Source organism: Miniopterus schreibersii (assembly GCF_964146895.1).
Source record: "Miniopterus schreibersii genome assembly, chromosome: 5".
NCBI lineage: Eukaryota > Metazoa > Chordata > Mammalia > Chiroptera > Miniopteridae > Miniopterus > Miniopterus schreibersii.
Genome location: NC_138106.1, coordinates 69,472,859 through 69,493,622, shown reverse-complemented (window position 1 = coordinate 69,493,622; position 20,764 = coordinate 69,472,859). Strand labels below are relative to the sequence as shown.

Sequence of the window (20,764 nt, the reverse complement as noted above, 5' to 3'; positions counted from 1 at the left end):
AATTCATTCTTCTCAGACCGTATGTTTTCTACTTTGTAGTAAATACAAAGTTTTTGAAATTCTCTCCCCTCTGATATTGTTGACATTTTCTCTTTGTTCCACTCCACCTCTAAAAAGGCTCTTTTTCTTAGTATTTACCATGCTCAACTTAAAAAAATTTTTTTTGATGTGGGAAACATTTCAATATGGATGCTTTGAAGGAGCAATTTTTATAATAGTTTCATTTCTTTCATCAGCTCATTTTTCTCTCTCTACCCTCTAAGCATAAGCATTTCAAAATACAGTTTCTGGAATGCTTTATTTTTTTTCTTTTTCAATTATTTTCTTTTTAAATCATCTTAATTATTTCCACGGTTTTAATTATGCAACTCCAAAATCTGAATTTCTTCCCCCTCACTTCTGGATGACCTTTCCAACTTTCGAAAATATATTTTTCTGTGTTTCATGTTGACTCTGCTTATATTAAACAGAACTGATCTTCTTTCTCACCTGTATTGCTGCCTCTCTCTGCTAATAACTATTTCCAAGTCACCAAGACAAGCTAGTGGCCAGTAAGAAAGCTTTGTAACTGAAGAGTTCTGGGTTTGAATCCAGGCTCACCATTTACTAGCTAACTGATTGGGGGAATTTGCTGAATCTCTTACTAAGCTTCATTTGTCTCATTTGTAAAATTAGTTGATGACAGCACTCTTTGAAAAGGGGTTTTGGCAAGGATGAATCAGGATTCACTGCCAGGAAAGCCCATTACTAGTAACTTCTACATAAAAGGGTCAATGTGATAATCAAAACTTAGCTTATAACCTCAGTCATTTTCATGTTTTCAATTTTCTCAAACCAGGTATCCATCAATTGCCAAGTCTTCATCCAGCCCCTGAAATATTACGGTCATTCCAAAATTAATTCACTCATTTGCCCATTCAGTGAGTGGGTTATGTGGAACTCTGCTGGGTACCGGGGATCAATACTAAGCTAACCAGACAAGGTCTCATCGCCCCTCTCTTAGCTAACCAGCGACTCGGACTCCTCTCCCTCCATTCTTTCTCCAACCCGTCCAAACACTCTTGTCGGTGTCATGTCCTAAATCTGATCTTCCAGTTACATTCCAAACCATCTCACATGATCGCCTCTCATTCCTACCCTAATTTTTTACTGTTCTCTTTACAGTAACCAGTGTGATCCTATGAAAAGGTGAGTCTTGCCAGCTCTCCGCTCGGGTCCCAGGGTTGGCCTAACCTCCAGCTCTTGTCCTCCCCCCTCTGCCCTGGCCACGCTCTCCCCCCCCCTCCTGGGACACACCAGGCACACTCCGCTCTGTGTGTTTTATACTCCGGAGGACTCCACAGGGCCTTTTGCTTCTACTTGGTTGGCATTGAATCTTCTTGCCTAAGTGTCCATACTCCTTAACTCAGATATCAACTTTGCAGTGAGGCCTTCCTCTGCTGTGAGCCCTTCTCCCAGGTCTTTATTTAAACATCACCTGTCAGGCGAGGTCTTGCTGGGCCATTCTTTCTAAAATCGTCTCCTCCTCTCAACACACACAACCATCCCCTCTCCCTTGCCTCCTTATTGCCTTTTCCTAAAGCATGCCACTCTATAAGAAAGCATAAATTTCACTTCTTTACCTTGCCCTTTCGGTCTGCCCCTCCCACTAGAATTGAAACTCGCCTGGGAGAGCGATTCCAGGCCGTTCTGCCGCTGCTCTGATTCCAGCGCCTAACGGCCTCTGGTGCGTCACTGGCATGTAACAGACGCATGTTGAAAGAAGCAGGGAAAGGTTGGCATCGTTTCTCACTCCAGCTGCTTCGTGAGACCCAGGCTGAGTCGGTGCTTCTGTGTTTTGTGCCTGGGATGTGCTGTCTTCCTCTCCCCCTCATCACCTGTCTTTGCTTATTAAAGCTCTTGCCCGAAGGCCAGCCCCTGGCTGCGCTCTCTGTCTCTGGTCTCACACGGGCCCTGCCATTCTTCGATGGTGTGTACCCCGCCCACCACCTTTCTGTGATGTCCTACATCCCATCTTTCAAGTCCTTTGCCTCTACTACCAAAGTAGTCCCAGGACTTTATCATTCTCGCTACCTCCACCAGTGGCATCCTATCCCCTGTCACCTGGACTATGACAACCTCTAATGGTCTCGCTTCTTATGCCTTTGCTCTCTTCAGCTAATTTTCCACATGGAAGCCTGAGACCATTGGCTGCATGAGTCATATCATGTCACTCCTCTGGCAAAACCTTTACCGAATTCCCAGTTGTCTGAGAACCAAATCCAAAGCCCCCCAGGGGGACCCGCAAGGACCTAAGTGCCCCGTGCTCCGCTACCTCTCTGATCGGTTGTTTCAGCACTTCCAGCCTCACTCACTTTCGGCCACGGGAGCCTCCTTGCTAAGCCTTGACTGCAACACCCCTTCAGTGTCACGACCCCTGTGCTTTCTGTGCCCTCAGCCTGGGGTGCTTTATCCTTGGATATTCTCTCGGCCTGGGTTCTCACTGCTTTTATTCAAGAGGCTGCAAAAAGGAGAACTTCCCCCGGCTACCTTCTCTAAAATATCATATTCATGAACCCACCTAGAGTCTTCTGTCTCCTTACCCTGTTTTCATCTTTGTTTTTTTATGATGATCACAGCTCACCTATCGTATGTGTGTGTGTGTGCATGCTCACTGCTGTTTTCTTGAAAGTAGATCATAAGCTCCACGAAAACACTAGTGGCTTTATTATTATAAAGAGTGCCTGGCCCACAGTGGATTTCTGCTAGGTGAATGGCTGTCTAACATTAGACTTGCACACACTTATTTCCATTCTTATAGTGCAAGATTTTCAAGGGCAGGAAACCATTACTCTTTCATCTTTATCATAATTATATTAACAAAAAATAATTTTGTAGCATGTAGGGGCTTAATAAATATCTGCTTTACTTAGTTTGCAGGTAACGACTATGTGGACACTTATTAACTCTCAATATTATCTGTCAAGTAACTGAACAATCTTATAAGAAAGGTACTACTATCATCTCTAGACATGAGATAACTGAAGCTTAACACACTATCCAGTATAGAGTAGAACCATAATAATTACAATTACACATGACTAATTTTATTAAACCACAGGATAAGCCTACTAATATCCTATACATATAGATTTTATACTTTTAAAAATAATCATGAAAGGAAATGAAGTCAAATGTCTAATAAAATTACAGAAGCGCAGTACTAGGTAAAGTGTGTAATATTATTGGCAAAACTTTTACTCCACTTGAAATGGCACATTTATCATAGATAAAAGACAGAAGACTTATTTGTAATAAAAATAGGAAGCAGTCCATTACTCAGTTAACTTTTGTGATTAATTATATATATTGAATTTCAAAACAGTCAAACAGACTACACTTGTCAGAAATTGTGGTTACCTTAAACGAGTTTGAAGGAACTCTAGTAAAAAAAAAGAAATAGGATATAGGGAAAGATTGGATTTAAAATATATTCTGATTATTTTATAAGAAAAAAAAATCAGTGTATTTCAATGACATTTTTAGTTAACTGAGCTTAAGCAGAATAACAATAATATTTGTTTACTATTTCCTGGGTATAACATACTGTTTAAAATAAACAGTCTAGCTCTAGGTGGTTTTGCTCAGTGGTTAGAGCATCGGCCCTTGGCCTGAAGGGTCCTGGGTTCAATTCCAGCCAAGAGCACCTAACGTACGTTGGTTGCAGGCTTGGCCCTGCTCTGAGGGTGAGCGTGAGAAGCAACCAATCCATGCATCTCTCTCACATTGATGTTTCTCTCTCCTCTCTCATTCTCTCTCTCTCTTTTTCCCTTCCACTCTCTCTGAAAAGCAGGGGGAAAAAATATCCTCAGGTAAGGATTAAAAAATATAAAAAATAGACAATCTGTTTTTGTTACATCTCTATAAACAGTTCATTCTTATTTTTCCCCTTTTACAAATGTGTGAATTAAATTATAGTCTATTAAACCTATTAAGCAACAGAGATGGGTTTCAAACCCAGAGACTGTCTCTAGAGTTTTGACTCTTAATCTGGGCTTTGCAGGATGCTCCACGGATAAAGGATTAAAATATTCCTCTGAAGCCTGGTCTGTGCCCTTGAGAAGGAGCCTCTGTAGCTTTAAAATTGGGGCTCTATAGCCACTTACATTTCAGGAAAATGCTCTCAAAAACTACACTTATTGTGTTAAAAAATAAACTTAGTTATCTGAAGATCTGTGAAATTTAGCATATGTTCCATAGTGACATGAGTTAATTTCATTTCCGTCACTGTGAGTGCTCCACAGGTATATGGAAAATTGCTGTGATTACTGTGGCTGTAACCCATTATCATAGCAGGAAATTACACGAATCTCACAACTGATATGAAATGTATGGCTGTCACTGCTACGCATTAATTTCTAAGTAGTTGGCCATTTGTAATAATTCTGTAAATGTCCATCTTAGCACAGTTTTCAGTCTAGACAAGTTAAGCCCATGTGCATGGAATTTTCCTCCATTAGTTTCAAGCAGTTATATTGAATTTTAAAATTATCTTTTTATTGGGCAATTTTATATTGAACCTTTTCCCAAGAATTGGAAACATGATAGTCTCATTGTCCTACACCCTAATATTTAAGGGAATTGTATTTTGTAAAAAGTAAAGTCACTTGGTAATATATATGAACAGCAAGAGTGAGAAAAATATCTGATAGTATAAACAATGCTTATTTTTCTAAGTTTTATGGAATAGATAAATGGTTTATTAAATGATATTTTTAACCATATTGATCTCCTCTTTGTTGAGATCATTTGAAATAATAGTATACATCATGGTGATAGTTTTTAAAATAATATTTTTGGAATTATACATCTCTCTTACATTATAAGTAAAAATATTTTACCATCTAAATCAAACCTCTATAATGTAAATGATATCTTTCCTATCCTCCCTTTGATATTGATATTCTTTCCCACATAGGAAAAGTAACTTCAAATTATCAGGCTTAATTGAAAATGTCTGACAATGGTGACTTTAGATAATGTTTCTGCATGGTTTATTTCAGTATATCATATCTGCTGCAAATCAATTCCTCTGTCTAGGTAACCATGTTTTTGGTTGGTCTTTAAGCATTTTACATCATTTTGGTTAAGTTTTTTTATTGCAACTCCACCATCTCCTAAATTTTAAGGTTCTTTTCTCCATCTCCCCCAAATTTTCACCTTCTATTCCAAAAATATTTATCATAAATTTATGACATGCTGTTTCTAGAAATTTATTTTTCTCTTTAAAGAAATGCTTACATTCATGAAGTGGGTCTTATACTAAGGCCACTCTCTGATACATAACTATCCAGTGTATTAATTTTTAAATGTAATGCCTTACATACCAGAAAGCACACTTCTGTGCTTTGTTAGTTATATAAATTTAATATTTTGCACATCACATGATCTGTAATTCTAGTTATTCTCTATAGGGTACTTGGTTTTAGGTACAAGGCTAGATGTTTGGGAGGAGAGGAACCACACCAATAACAATATTGGTGAGAAAGAATAATGAATAAATAAATTAATAAGTCTTTATAAAATAATAATAACAATAGATATACCATAAGTACCATATGTCCTTAAGAACAGGTAACCTGTCTCTCTTTTCCATTACTCAATTATTGTCACAGAGCTTGACTCAGTTATTGAATAAGTTGAATGTTTTTGAGAGATATGAAGAGTATAATGAGAACACTGTTTCCTAAGAGAAAAATGAAAGATATGCATGGATTTGCATTCATGCATCTAGATATTTTTTTCTGCTGATGCTTATAATTTTTCAATACAAACCCGCATCTTACTGAAATATGATTTGATAGTCCCGAAATTCTAATCTAATGAGCAGCTGTTACTCACTGCACATGTAGATATATCCTCTACATCTTTGTAAGAAAAATATATGTGTGTTTATGATCTTCTGAGAAATGTTCAGTGTAGATTTATTCCACAAGGTCCTCTTATGACTTCTCTTCTGGATCTTTGCAGTGGTCTTTCTGAAGCCCCCCTTTTTTCAGAGAACCAGCTCCCTCCCAGGTTAAAGTTAACTACTTGCCTGTCTTCGGTAGTTTCTCACGGTAGCAGATGAAGTAGAGACATGTCAGTTGATACTGCCCAGGTCTTTCTGTCCTAAGTAACTGACGCATACGCACTGCTCAGTGCTCTATTTTTAGCTATAGTGGAACCCGGTTTATTAAACAGGTCTGTCCTCACACATCTTCTGGTTTACTCACACTTTTTCCTCTCTATATATGCCCTGTAGAAGTTCTAGGCTTACTACCCTTTCCCAGGACTTCTCTCCCAGGGCTAATCCTTCCTTTTTCCCACAGCTTCTTTTAGGGCCTCAGGTAGAGAGCATGCCATCATTTGCCTTGTTGACACTTATGCCTCTCCCTGCAGCATAAAACTTCTACACAGCAAAAATCAATCTTTAACTTTCGACTACCCATTGTTTCTGACTGAGGCTTTGCATATAGAAATATTGAATAAATGCATGTGGAGTTGAATGAAACTGCTATCATAAAGCATCTTTCCACATCACAAATCACCACAGATCACAGTGGGAAACTCTCAAACTCTAGCAAACAGAAAGCTAGCAGCACGTCTGAAACCAGTTGTCTCACATTCATACCATGAGAAGTATGTGATTGAAGGTAACCCTCCCACACACACTGTTTACATCTTTTTGTAATGCACAAGGTTTGCATTTACCACCAGATGCGAAATGGAGCGCTGTGATTAGATTACTTTGTTTGTTATAATAATAGCGTACAGTTCTCGGTGGGAGGTGGAAGATGAGGTTATTCAGGTGAGCTTCTACATTAGGCATGCCCGGGCTCAGGCAAATCTGGAATCAAAAAACAGATGAGACGAGGGCTGAGCAAAAGGCCCTGTCAGAGACAGGGGCAGGGCTATCTAGAGACTTTAGACAGAGTTTCTGGAGATTCGGAGATCTTGGAAGCCGAGACTGAAGGATGCTGTCAGGTCAGGTGGAGAACGGAAATGAAGAACCCAGTTAAGAGACCATAGCATTGGTTCCCAACCGTAAGGGTACATTCGAATCACCCAGGCAGTTCAAAAACAAATTATTTTGGGTAGGCACCTATGAAGCAGTATTTTAGAAAAGCTTGCTTGTTAATGTTTATATAAGAGCCAGTGATATAAGGGAATTAGACAGACTGTGATCAGCGATATGGGACATTTGTGAACAGGTACAGAAACGTGGCCACAGCCCTGAGATCTCGGTACAGTGCCACTGGATTCCAGCTGGGAGGAAAAGAACTAAAATTAAAGCCTCAGGATGGTGAAGTTGAGGCTGCTCTGGTTCTTGTCTCAGCCTAGGGCTTTAAGGCACTGAGAAGTGCTGAGAATACAGATGGAAGCATTTGTGAACATGAGGTGCTGGTGAAGGCGGAATTCAACATAGGGGCTTATGAATGACCCAAGGATCATAGCTTTCTGGAGACTGCACCCTGAACCTGTGTCTTTTTATAACTACTAAAAGTTCCATGACCTGCCCAATATTCTTGATAATTCTAAACAGGGTGTTACACAATCCTGGTCCTGACCCCTGCTCTCACTCTCTGAAATCTTTTGTTGGCTTTCGTCATTAATAATCTCTGTTCTTCCACCCCTTTCCTAGTTTCTTCTCAGCACCCTTCCCCAACCTGGGGCGTTGTCCTCCCTATATTCAATAAGGCAGTTCTAACACCACTATCAAATTTCTGCTAAATACTTAGGGGTTTAAAGATGAGTGCAGGGGCATAGTTAGTGGTCATTACTATCAAGATACTGGCCCTACCACCCCAGGCAGGCCCCTCTGGGCATTTCTATTCTCAGTCTCTGGCTTGCATCTTGTTACTGATGTTACTGATGTTCCAACATCAAGACTCCATCTTCTCGCTCCTTGATCCCCTGGTTACAAATGTAATTTTCTGATTTGACCAAAAATCTACAGTAGCAGAAACAAAAAACCCCAAACCAAACAATTCCATTCCTCATTAGTCTCAACTGTTTTATTTTACTCTACCTTTTTATATAATATTGTTAGATATATATATATATATATATATATATACATATATATATATATACATACACACACACAGACAGATATATCTGTGTGTATGTACTTTTGAGACCAGAATGGGCAAGGAAAAACTATTTATTAGTCATTGGAAGCATAATGACTTTTGTAAATATATCTGTGCTTGACTGTTGACAGTGACACCCTTACTGTAAGCAGTTACGTATTTCCACACTTAAAATGCTGATGTGTGGTAAATGTGTAAATATTTCTTTGATGACACTGAATACTGAAATGGGTATGGGTGTGGACAAAGGAAAATAAACTTGGGAGTAAGAAATATGAATGGAGAAAGAGCAGCATGAACCAACTTAATATAACTTATAATCATTAAATGCAAAATTAATTATTCACATTTTTTAAAGTACAGAAATGTGCCTTGTTAACCACTGAAATGCAAAAGCAAAATTGAAACATAAGAATATTGGTGATTATTTTTTTATTTTCATCTGCAGATTTCTAAGAAACTGAATTTATGTCTTATTAGGTAAACCGTGAAGTTACTTTTTCTCACTTTCTTAATATTTTCCAAACCATGTTAGCCTATCCCCAAAATGTATTGAAGGTTCTCTGTCTTTAAAAAAAAAGCAAATATTTTTCTCCTTTTTTCCAATTAGCAAGTAGCTAAAAATGTATCCAAAGAATAATTAAAATAACCAAGTAAAAATCCTTGATTACTATACTTGAGGTTTTTCAGAATGATATTTATTAGATTAAATGCTGATTAATTATTAAAAATTTAATTTTTTCCAAAAAATACCTGTTTGCATCAATGACATGCTTTCTAGAAAATATAAATCAAGAGTGTCCTTTGTATTCTACACTAGCTTTTGATGATGGGGAGGTTCACTGTGATTATGCTGCTGGGAATAGATTTCAGAATAACCTTGCTAGGGGGAGGAAGTCTGGATACAGCTGATTTCCAGTTGTATAATCTGACAAACAACAAACAAACAAACAAAAACAGGGCACTGAGTTCTGCCTGGCTTCTGTGGTCTAATAATAAATGCTCAGAGTAAGAACCTGAGAGCCAGGCTAAATATCAGAATTGTTGATTTGGGAGAATTGAGCTTTAGGAAGAATTTGAGCTCCTTCTGGTTCTATATCCACTTCTACTGAAGACAACACTACTGCTGGATATCCTTGCAGAGATTGTCTTTAGGAATTAGGACAATCAATAGCAAGAATCTTCCAACGACCTGATTCTGCATGTCACCCAGAGTCAGCCTTGGGACAACGACTATGGCAATATAGTATCTCTAATAATTTATGAACATTGCATATTAGTTCTTGGAGTAGGAAAATAGGTAAATATGGGCACTCTTTAAAATTATAAAGTGTGAGCTTTACAACAGCAGCTTTAATTAATGATTTTTGCTTAGCTGCTGCTGTTGTGAAAATGCTCACTGAGGGATTTTATTTCTATAGTCTTCAGTCTTCCATAAATGTTGGAGTTAGTGACTTATTGCTTTTGCAAGTCAACTGAGAGGGTAAGCCACCATCACTTACAGGCAATTTGGTCTTCATTACAAATTAATGAAGTGATAATTGCTCACTGCAATCTTTTACATGAAAAGCATTGTGTTGCTGTTTGCATTAGTTTCTTGCAATGTATACCTCTGCATTCAAGGACTTGGGATAGCTTGCCAAATTAACGTTGAGAGGAAAAATGTTAAACTAGAGGGAGAGCTCCATAATTAAAATCATATTTTACATCAAATTACAAAAATCTCTCTATAATCTCTTCTCTGTTTGATGTCTACTAAAAATGCTGTTCATACATAGCAGAAGAAATTTGCAATTGATTCATCAAAGCACAAACTCGTATTTATTCTAATAAGGAGATCTTGACCTAATTTTTTTTTAAATTCAATGGGCTTATTTTTAAATAATGATGTCCATGATCTAACTTTCTTTAAATGTCCACAGAAAACATTTACTCTCTGGAGTTTTTGTTAGATGTGTCCTTTACAATGCCAAGTGGAGAACCAATGTAACGGTAATAGAGGTGATTCCACATGATGATGACTTTTTAACATCAGAGATCAGAGTTTTGGGGAACTCCAACTCTGTTCACTCTTTTTAAAAAAATTTTCTTTCTTTCATATTTTTCTTCTTCTTTTTAATTTTTTAAATTAATCCTCACCTGAGGATATGCTTATTGATTTTAGAGAGAGGGAAAGGGAGAGAGAGAGAACATCACTTGGTTACCGTCCGTGCCGGAAATCGAACCCACAACCCTTCCATATAAGGTATGACGCTCCAACCAACTGAGCCATACAGGCAAGGGCTTTTAAAAAATTTTACGATATTAAACTTTTACATTAATTTTGCTTTGACTATGACTTTACTATTATAGGCATCTCAATGTAAAATCCCCAGAATTGAGATTCTCATGTACACTTTTCTTCTTAGAAGTTTCATAGAGTGGATGGTTAAAAATGGTATATTATTGACTATTAAAAGCACAGTGTGAATATTTTCTTTTCTTTATATTAAGATATAAATGTGTCTTGTATGTTAGGTCTAAGGTTTTCTACAATAGTTCAAATGTGATTCTTTGTTGGACCTTGGGTGTGACAATGAAGTCAATGAAACCAATTCGGCATCCAGAAATTAATGCCTTTTTTATATTCTAGACCCTGAATGATCAAGGTTATTGAAATAAATAGTGCTTTTTTTACTTATTTACTTTTGTTTTGTTTTTAAGTTTGTAGGAAAGCTAGGGAGAATGAGAAGTTTTTAAACTGTGTTGATGTAATTTGTTTTGATAATTCAAACACCTTAATGTAAATCATTTATTTTTTTCTAAGGAGGTCAAAGACCAAATAATGTCATATTTATTTTCTTGTGGTTATTGTCAATTTAATAAATTAACATTTTATCTTGTTTTGTGACTAGAAGTTATGGATTGAAATTTCTATGTGTTTTAAATAAATATATATATTAAAAAAAGTGTTAATACACTTTAAATGTAAATGCCATTGATTTAGTTTAAAAGTATGTAAAACTTTCCATTCCCTTAATGAAGAAAAATTTAGAGTATGTTTATAAAGGGCTTCACAAGGATTGTTTGTTTATTTATTTATGAAATTCAGATGTATTATCTAATAAGAACTTATATGTGTTACTTCCTTGAATGATTTCTAGATGTATTATAAGATAAAATAATTTTATGCATCTTCCAAAAAGTGAAGTTTTATGTTGCATACTATGGAGGATACGAAGAGCTCTAAAATTTAGCAAAGGCATTGAAGCAAAACTAAACTTACCTTAACATGTATCATGAGTTAAATGTGGTATTTAATAAGTGTTGTGTAATACATTCTTATGTAATAAGGATGAGAGGGGCATGGAAGGCATCCAAGAAAAAAGAGCACAGTCCACTTGCGGTTATAACACAAACAACAACAAAAACTATCAAATGTATGTTTTGAAAACAGCCTAAGAGTTCACATTGACAAGAACATAGCATGTGCATAGTGAAACATAATTCACTAACCTCAGTTCAGACTTCTAGAGAAATATAAATGTAGCTTAGAACCAGTTTTGCCAATCAAAAGAGTTATTGCATAGGTAATGGGGAGCCAAGGAAGGCTTTGGACTGAAGAATGACATGATAAAAATGGACTTTCCTGGCAGCCATAGGAAAAACTGTTGTAATTATGGAATTTTAAGTAACACAAACTACCTGATGTTAACTTAAAATCTTCTCAAAGCCTGTTCTAAGGATCTGAGAAGCAGGGTTTCATTGTTCTAAAAAGTCTTGAAACATTTTAAATGTTTTTGCAATAAAAACATTTGTATTAGGGTAACCCTAACTACCATAACAGTAATAACCCAAATAGTAGTTTATTTCTTGCTTATGTAAAGTTTAATGTGGGTAAAAGATATTAAGAATTAAAATGTTCACTACACTTATATCTTTTGTTCTCCATGCATAACTTTCTTTTTATTTCGGGGCAGAAAGAAGGCATGTTTATATTTTTATTTCAAATTTCCTTTCATAGTCCACCAGCATGTATTCCTTGAAATGACTATGTTAAAAATTTTATACATGAAGATACATGGTAATCACATCATTTCTATTCTCCTTGCTTTGCCATATATTGATTTTACCAAAATGTGGTCCAAATTGGGAGAAGATTATTAATAAAGGTGAATTTAGGCAGTTGTATTTTCTCATTCTTTTTAAATAACTAACAAAGAAAAAGCAATCCAAAAATATACAACAAAACCATTTCATAGTGTGTGAAAGATGCCTTAGTTGAGGTTTTGATCCTGTATTATGTGGCCAGGTCTAATCAAATGCTAAGCAACTTTTTTCCTGAATGCGTTCATCAAAATTATAAATTACTTTGTGTCAATTAACTCAGAGAACCTTGCAAATTAAAAAAGAAGAAGAATGTTATAGTGTTGCTCTGCATCATGATCTTTAATGAGTACATTAATGCTTAAGCTTATGTATTTTGCATTTTATGCGATGCCATCCATCTTATTTATTATTTATTCATCATACTTAGCTTATTAATTGACTCTCTTTTCTCCTCTGATTCTTCAGTGGGAAGAAATCAGTGGTGTTGATGAACATTACACGCCCATCAGGACTTACCAGGTGTGCAATGTCATGGAGCACAGTCAAAATAATTGGCTGAGGACCAACTGGGTCCCCAGGAACTCGGCTCAGAAGATCTACGTGGAGCTCAAGTTCACTCTGAGGGACTGCAATAGCATTCCTTTCGTTTTGGGAACTTGCAAGGAGACTTTCAACCTGTACTACATGGAGTCCGACGATGACCACGGGGTCAAGTTCCGAGAGCATCAGTTTACGAAGATTGACACCATTGCAGCTGATGAGAGCTTCACCCAGATGGACCTGGGGGACCGTATCCTTAAGCTCAACACTGAAGTCAGGGAAGTGGGCCCCGTCAACAAAAAGGGGTTTTACTTGGCTTTTCAAGATGTGGGGGCTTGTGTTGCCTTGGTGTCCGTGAGGGTGTACTTCAAAAAGTGCCCGTTCATAGTGAAGAATCTGGCCATGTTCCCAGACACGGTGCCCATGGACTCGCAGTCGCTGGTGGAGGTGCGGGGCTCGTGCGTGAACAATTCCCGGGAGGACGACCCGCCCAGGATGTACTGCAGCACCGAGGGCGAGTGGCTGGTGCCCATCGGCAAGTGCTCCTGCACCGCCGGCTTTGAGGAGAGGGGCCACATGTGCCAGGGTAAGTGCCCCGTTTCCACAGAGGGGTGTCACTCACCTGCCAGTGTATCGCAGCGTGACTGAGAGAAGTGGATTTAGCCTCAACTCCCTTGGCAGGAAAATGTCTTAAACTGAACAGAGTCTATTTATAGACTAAATGTATCCCACTTGATGTGCTGATTCACAGTTTATTTTAGAAATATTAACATGTTTGAGTATGTGGCGCTGGCGTATATGCCGCTAGAGGTGTTACTTAGGCTATTTTTAAGTTTTCCCTGCTATTTAATGACTATGGGAGTATAACTCTAAGGAAAAATATTTTTTCTGTCATCTTTATGTTGAGAGAAGAAATAATCTGCACTCGGGTACTCTAATGCTAACAGAATTAGGGAGTGTGTTGACTAGGGTTGTGCTTTTCTACCTCACAGCAGCATGTACTACATTGCTATAAGATACAGCCTTTTCATATAAATGAAAATTTTAAATGCATAAATGCATAAGAAAACTTAAGCACTTCTAGTCTGTAGAATCTAGTTTGTTTTAACATCTTTGTTTGCTAGCACACTCTGCCAAGGGAACTGAGTTTCATATTCTACTTACGGCCATTCAGTAACTCTCAAGTCCACGGGAAAGAAATTCATATACTTTATACGTAAATTCACCTTTCTAACAATCTGAACAGAACATAGCATTTTGTTTTTGACTACAGACATAGTTTACAGAAAAAAATTTTAAAAATCAGAACACATTCATACTTCTCAGTATTATTTAGATCCTTGGCAAGGGCCTGTAGAATATTGTTAATATTGTTACTAAGTATAGTTTTGAAAGTTCTAAAACTGAAACAAATTTGTAGGCACTACTACTTGCTTATATACATGAATAGAGAAAAATCTCAATAACCTCATTATCTACTTTGAACTATATTTTATTACCTTGGTATTATTTGTGATATGTGATATTTGTAAGATTAATTTCAAATAAAATGATTAAAGCCTAGCTCAGGAGGAATTAAAATACTGTCCATTGCCTCTAATTTGATCCTATGATACCAGTCTCTGACAGTCACACCAGGAGGGGAATAGATGTGTCTCCATTTTAATAATATATATATTAATCTAAGCAGAGCTATCTCATAAAATACTCCATTCAGCAAAAAGCTTAACCATTAGATGTTTTGAATTTTTACATAGTGCTTTATATCTCATTCGAAGTTATAAGAAATGAAAAAAATAAGTATCAGTGAGGTAAATAGAATCACATAAAAGTGCTAATAGAAATAAATAAAGCATTCAAATTATTAGCTCATTACACATGCTGTCTTGAGGACAAATTTCAGAAGAATTTTTATTTTATTATTTAACATTTCTAGAAACTTTATTTACTTTTTAGAGCAGTTTTATGTTCACAGCAACATTGAGAGAAAAGTGCAGAGATTTCCTATATATCCCCAGGTCCCACGTTTGGATAGCCTCCCCGTACCAACATCCCTCGCCAGAGTGGTACATTTGTTGCAAAGGATGAGCCTACATTGACACATCATGACCCAGAATCCATAGTTTACAATGAGGTTCAGCTCTTGGCGTTGTTCATTCTATGGGTTTGGATAAATGTAAAATGACTTGTATCTACCATTATAATATCATAAAAGAGAATTTTCACTGCCTTAAAACTAGAAGAATTTTTAAAAGGAGTAATAATATTAACTTGTATTCAGAAAGTTCACAATAAATTCAGAATTGATACTATTTTTCTAACCTCATCTTAATTTACGGAACCACTTTTTCAAAGTAACTACTATGCTATTCAGTGATCCTCCATGTCAAATTATTCTTATTTATGTCAAAGTTTCACATCCTTGAATCATGTACTTAATTTTGTTGATGGACATTAACAGCACCGCTTTGATATAAAAATGCTATATTATTACAGAATCTCTCTACATTCAAAAATACTAGTTTCAGAATAAGAGATAGATGTGCATAAATACAACATAGTCTAAGAAAATATCTTAAAGGTAAACCAATAAAAAGAATTTTAGTAGAATTAGAGATGGTGTGTGAAATGGGAGGTGATTGGAATTTTATAAAAGATGGTGTTTTAATCATCTAATGTGAAGATGGAACATATCTTATGGTTATTTTTTGACATTTGTTGATGTTGACAGGTACATTTTGGCTTCCTCTCTTTCCATAATCAACAAATCTTGTGTATTCAGGTTATTAGACAATGTATCAAAGTATTCTAGTTTGTTCTGAATTACATGTAGTATCAAGTATAAACCAATTTTATTTTAATAAATACTAGTTTTCATATCTCAGTTTAGTACATAGTTTACTATGTCTTGGAAATCTAATACTCAGGGATTAATTTTACAGCCTTGGATCTGTAATAGTGTAGGACAGCTTGGCTTGAGGCTTGTAATTTTGCAATTGTTGTCAGTGATGGTGCTGGTGATTGTTATGCTTCTTTTCTTTTTAATTTTATGGTTAGTTGTTTTTGTTTTTTTTTTAAATATATCTTTATTGATTTCAGAGAGAGGAAAAGAGAGGGAGAGAGAGAGAGATAGAAACATCAATGATGAGAGAGTCATTGATCAAGCCCGCAACCGGGCATGTGCCCTGACTGGGAATCAAACCCTGATCACATGGATCCTAGGTCAACGCTCAACCACTGAGCCACGCCCGGCCGGCTATGGCTAGTTTTTAATAAGCTTGTAGGCTGGTCACAATACCTTGTTATGATGTCCAGCTGGCATGGCTCAGTGATTGAGCATTGACCTATAATCCAGGAGATCCTGGCTCTATTCACGGTCAGGGCACATGCCCGGGTTGCGGGCTTGATCCCCAGAAGGGAGCATGCAGGAGGCAGCCAATCAATGACTCTCATCATTGATGTTTCTATCTCTCTCTCCCCTTCTTTCTTCCTCTTTCTGAAATCAATAAAAACATATTAAAAAAAAAGAATACCTTGTTATTACTCTCACACATCAGTGTTTGATCACAAGTACTTTGAATCAGGCACACAGAGAAACTGTAATACTTTTTAAAGGTAAAAATGAAAAGATAGCTAAATAAACATGTATTTCATGAGCTCAGTTTTATTTTGTTTGATTTTTGTTTACAAAAGGAAATATCATATCATTCTTTTGAAAAGGGATATAGCAATACTTTGATACACCCCCTACTTGGACTGAACATATAAGCAGATTTCAAACACATCAGGAGAATTTTATGACACAATGATCAGTAATCATAGGCTTTCAACTGCCTAAAACAGAGGAAAATGAGATTCCTTCATTTTACTTCAACATTTAATGAGCACCTACTTCATTCCAAGCACTGTAGTAAGAATTCAAAAATTTTTGAAAACATTAATTAATCACTTATGAGATACCAGACTATGTGCTAGCTTGTTAAGTAATGTTTGTGAGTTATTTCATTTTTCCTTTAAAATAACCTGTTGAGCCCGGCTGGGTGTGGCTCGGTGGATGAGCATCGACCTAGGATCCAGGAGATCACGGTTTGATTCCCGGTCAGGGCACATGCCCGGGTTGCGGGCCCCATCCGCAGTCAGGGGCGTGCAGAAGGCAGCCGATCAATGACTCTCTCATCACTGATGTTTCTCTCTCTCTCTCCCTCTCCCTTCCTCTCTCTGAAATCAATAAAGATATATTTTAAAAAAATAACCTGTTGATACATACTATTATTACCTCTATTTTATTATTATTTTTTAATTTTTATTTTTTAATCCTCACCTGAGGATAATTTTTCCATTGCTTTTCAGTGGAGGGGGTTTGGGGGAAGAGGGAGAGAGAAGGAAGCATTGATGTGAGAGAAACACTGATGTGAGAGAAACATTGATGTGAGAGAAACACTGATGTGAGAGAAACACTGATGTGAGAGATGCATCAATTGGTTGCTTCCCACATGCACCCTGACCAGGGTCAAGGATGAGCCCCCTGCAACCAAGGTATGTGCCCTTGGCCGGAATCAAACCCGGGGCCTTTCAGTCTGTGGGCTGAAGCTCTAATCACTGAGCCAAACCTGCCAGGGCACTACCTCTACTTAAAAAATGAAAATAAAGCTTTGATAGTTTAAATATCTTGCCTAAAGCTCCTTAGTGAGTGGGTGTGAGAGTTGAGATCTGAAACCAGGCAGCCTGATTCCAAAGCCTGCAGCCATAACCTCAGCCCCCAGGGCTTCCCTATGACTCAGTCCAGTGGTGACCGAGGTGAGGAAACCCACAGGACACAAACTCCACTGGAGTTGCTGTTCTGTATGTTGCAGAACGAGGCGGGCCACAAAGGGTTGGCACAAAATGACCAAGGATCTGTTAATACAAGGTGGTTTATTTATTTTAGTTTATTTCCCAGAGTTTTCTGTTTCTAGATTTTTAAGAAAGAGGAATTACTAGCCAAAATGTTTTATTGTAGAAAGATTAGGTTTAGCCTAATTTAATAAAATCTGGATATGTGGACTGTCATGTACCATAGATATGCATAAAACATCTGCCAAATTTAATTCAATAAGGTTTTTTTCACCTCTTATTAATACAAATTAATAATGTGCCGGACACAGGGGAAACATAGATGAATAAGTCATTGTAACTACCAACCAGGAGCACAAAATCTAGTATGAAAGACAGATGCATAAGTAAATAATTTTAGTGCAAAGCAGACCAATAAATCTTCTACCAGAGGTACAGAGGTGCCTTGGTAATGTAGGGGAAGAAGAGATTAATTTTAAGATTTCAAAATTAATAATGGATATTATTCATTAATAATGAGAAGCTTTTGCATTGAGAGTTTTGTGTTTGGAAACTACTATTGTGTTTGGAAACTTTGGGGTAAGGAGAAAGGGCTAACGGGCTTGCACAGCTTACAGATTTCAGAAGGTGACGTCTATAATTTGTTTATTGAATCATTATTTCAAAATCACAAAATGTGGAAAATTCCCATTAGGATTCTGTGTTTGTTCTACAGGGAGGCCTTATAGAGGGTTTACATTTCATAACTAAGTTATTTTCTGACTAGTAATGAAATATTTTGAATTATCTGTTTCACTCTAGATGGACATTTGGCACAGTTACTCAGTGATGAAAATGTGACCATCTCTGTTTGATAGGAAAAATATATTGATACAAATAGTTTGTATTAAAAAAACTCATCTATCACTTTCAGAACTACAAGTAAAAACAAAATTTTCTTTGTAGAGGACCACAATTCTAACCATGGCATTATCTACTCTCATATATAATGCAAATTTTCACAACAGCTTACTTTTTTCTAAAATGAGAAAAAGCAAAATCATATGGTATTTGTCTTTCTCTGGCTGGCTTATTTCACTTAGCATAATGCTTTCTAGGTTCATTCATGCTGTTACGAAAGGTAAGATTTCCTTTTTTACGGCTGAGTAGTATTCCATCGTGTAAATGTATCACAATGTTTTTTATCCACTCATCTACTGATAGGCTGCTTGCAAATCTTGGCTATTGCAAATAACACTGCAGTGAACATAGAAGTGCATATATTCTTTCCAGCTAGTGTTTCCAGCTTCCTCAGATATACTCCCAGGAGTGGGATTCTGAGTCCTAAGGCAGTTCCAGTTTTACATTTTTGAGGAAACTCCACACTGTTTTCCACAGCGGCTGCGCCAGGCTGCATTCCCTCTCTCCACACCCTGGCCAGTGCCTGTTGTTTGTTGATTTGTTGACAATAGCCATTCTGGCAGGTGTGAGGTCAAGCTAAGGAACAAAATAAGCAAACCAACAGAATAGAAACACTCATGGATACAGAAAACAACAGACTGACAGGTGTCAGAGGGGAGGGGGGTGGGGAAACTGGGTGAAAAAGTGAAAGGATTAAGCAAAAAAAACAATCCTCATAGACACAGACACCAGTGTGGTGATTACAAGCGGGAAGGAGGGGGAGGGCAGGTAGAAGAGGGTAAAGGGGGTAAATGGTCAGGGAAAGTGACTTCACGTGGGGTGGGGAACACACAATACAATACACAGATGATATATTATAGATTGTACACCCCAAACCCATATAGTTTTATTAATGTCACCTCAATAAATTTAATAAAAAATATTAAATGCGAAAAAGTAGACAAAATTATCCTTTCATCATTTATTCAGTTATTAAATGTTTATTGAGCCTCTAATATGTGCTAAATCCTACTAGACACTAAAAAAGGAAGGTGAACATAATCATTGCTAAATTAGTTTGATTGATAGTTGAAAAATGTGAGTGTTTTCTCTGTGTGTGTGCGTGAGCATGAGTGTGCATGCGAGTGAATGCGTGCTTTAAAATGTAAGATGTTTTGGTCTCTGCCTCCAAAGGAACATAGATTTTTAACTGAATTTCTAAACAGAGCTGAGTTAATAATGGTTTAAACTGAAGAGATGGTATTAGTATTGATGAGGAAGGAGGTATTGATAAGAGAGGAGATGAGTGACAGGAAATTAACATTTTCTGCAATAAATGCTTTATGTTGCTAGTCTCTTTTCTTTGCTATCTAAGAAACATGAGAAAGCAGAGAATGGTGCAGCTTTCTCTTTAGGGACTGGTTGGAGGAAGAAAGTTGGGGAGCAGTGAAAGAATGTTAGTAAAGATTCATTCAGGAATTGCGTGCTAAGCAAACTCAAAGTACAGAAAAGGGCAGCCTCAGGAAGGTAGACAGTGCTTACTACGATAAATTTGGTAAAATAGAAATGCACGTAAAAAATATCTACACAAGCTTAAACTTGTAAGGGGTAATGTAAAGATTAGTAAGAAGCATTAATAAATCATGCATCAGACTTGGTTTCAAAGTGCCAGAAGCACTTGCTTTAATATATAATTTTAAAATATGGCTTTTGTTTAAAAAAGTCATTTCTCAATTTAATGATAGAGTAAGAAATCATGGTATTTCTTAATTTACTGTGTGTGTGGCTTAAACCTCATTTGGGTCATGTTTCTGGGATCTGGGCAAACTTTCTGGATGTTGAGAATAGTCAAATTGTAGGTTGAGTTGTTTTTGTAAGATGTCAATAAACCTCCTTTTAAAAAGATGACATTAAAATTATAAATCTAAATAATCTACTCTTTGCTTTCGATCACTGACTATCTTGATTTATGTGATTTATTTCATCTGGGAAATCCTTCGTACTTCTTACATCCTAGCATAACTCTTTTCACTTTTTAAGATTGGAGGTTTGGGGAAATTTCACATTAATTCCAAAGGAACCTCATGATCTTTATTATTATTTTTTTATCCTGGTTAATGAATTATGTTATCTGCTTTGATTCAGTTTGAAGAGAAGAAATAAGAATGTTAATGGCTTTTTATATAGTCAATTAATTACATTCAAGGCAGATACCAGGAGGTTACTATAAATATTCCTGCTCCTGCAAACTTTGTTTAGACTTAATGTACCAAGTACCTTATTAATGTCACTGAAGAATCTGTGGCTCT

The 20,764-nt window shown here is 36.8% G+C and overlaps 1 protein-coding gene across 2 annotated transcripts in view; it reads left to right on the top strand.

The window, feature by feature from the left end:
• Nucleotides 1-20,764, top strand: part of EPHA3 (EPH receptor A3) — a 319,756-nt gene that overhangs the window by 77,496 nt on the left and 221,496 nt on the right. For both annotated transcript variants that reach the window (XM_081137897.1, XM_081137896.1), the window contains exon 3: nt 12,669-13,329. In XM_081137897.1, the coding sequence (XP_080994023.1) occupies nt 12,669-13,329 (661 nt within the window). The remainder of the gene's footprint in view (nt 1-12,668; nt 13,330-20,764) is intronic.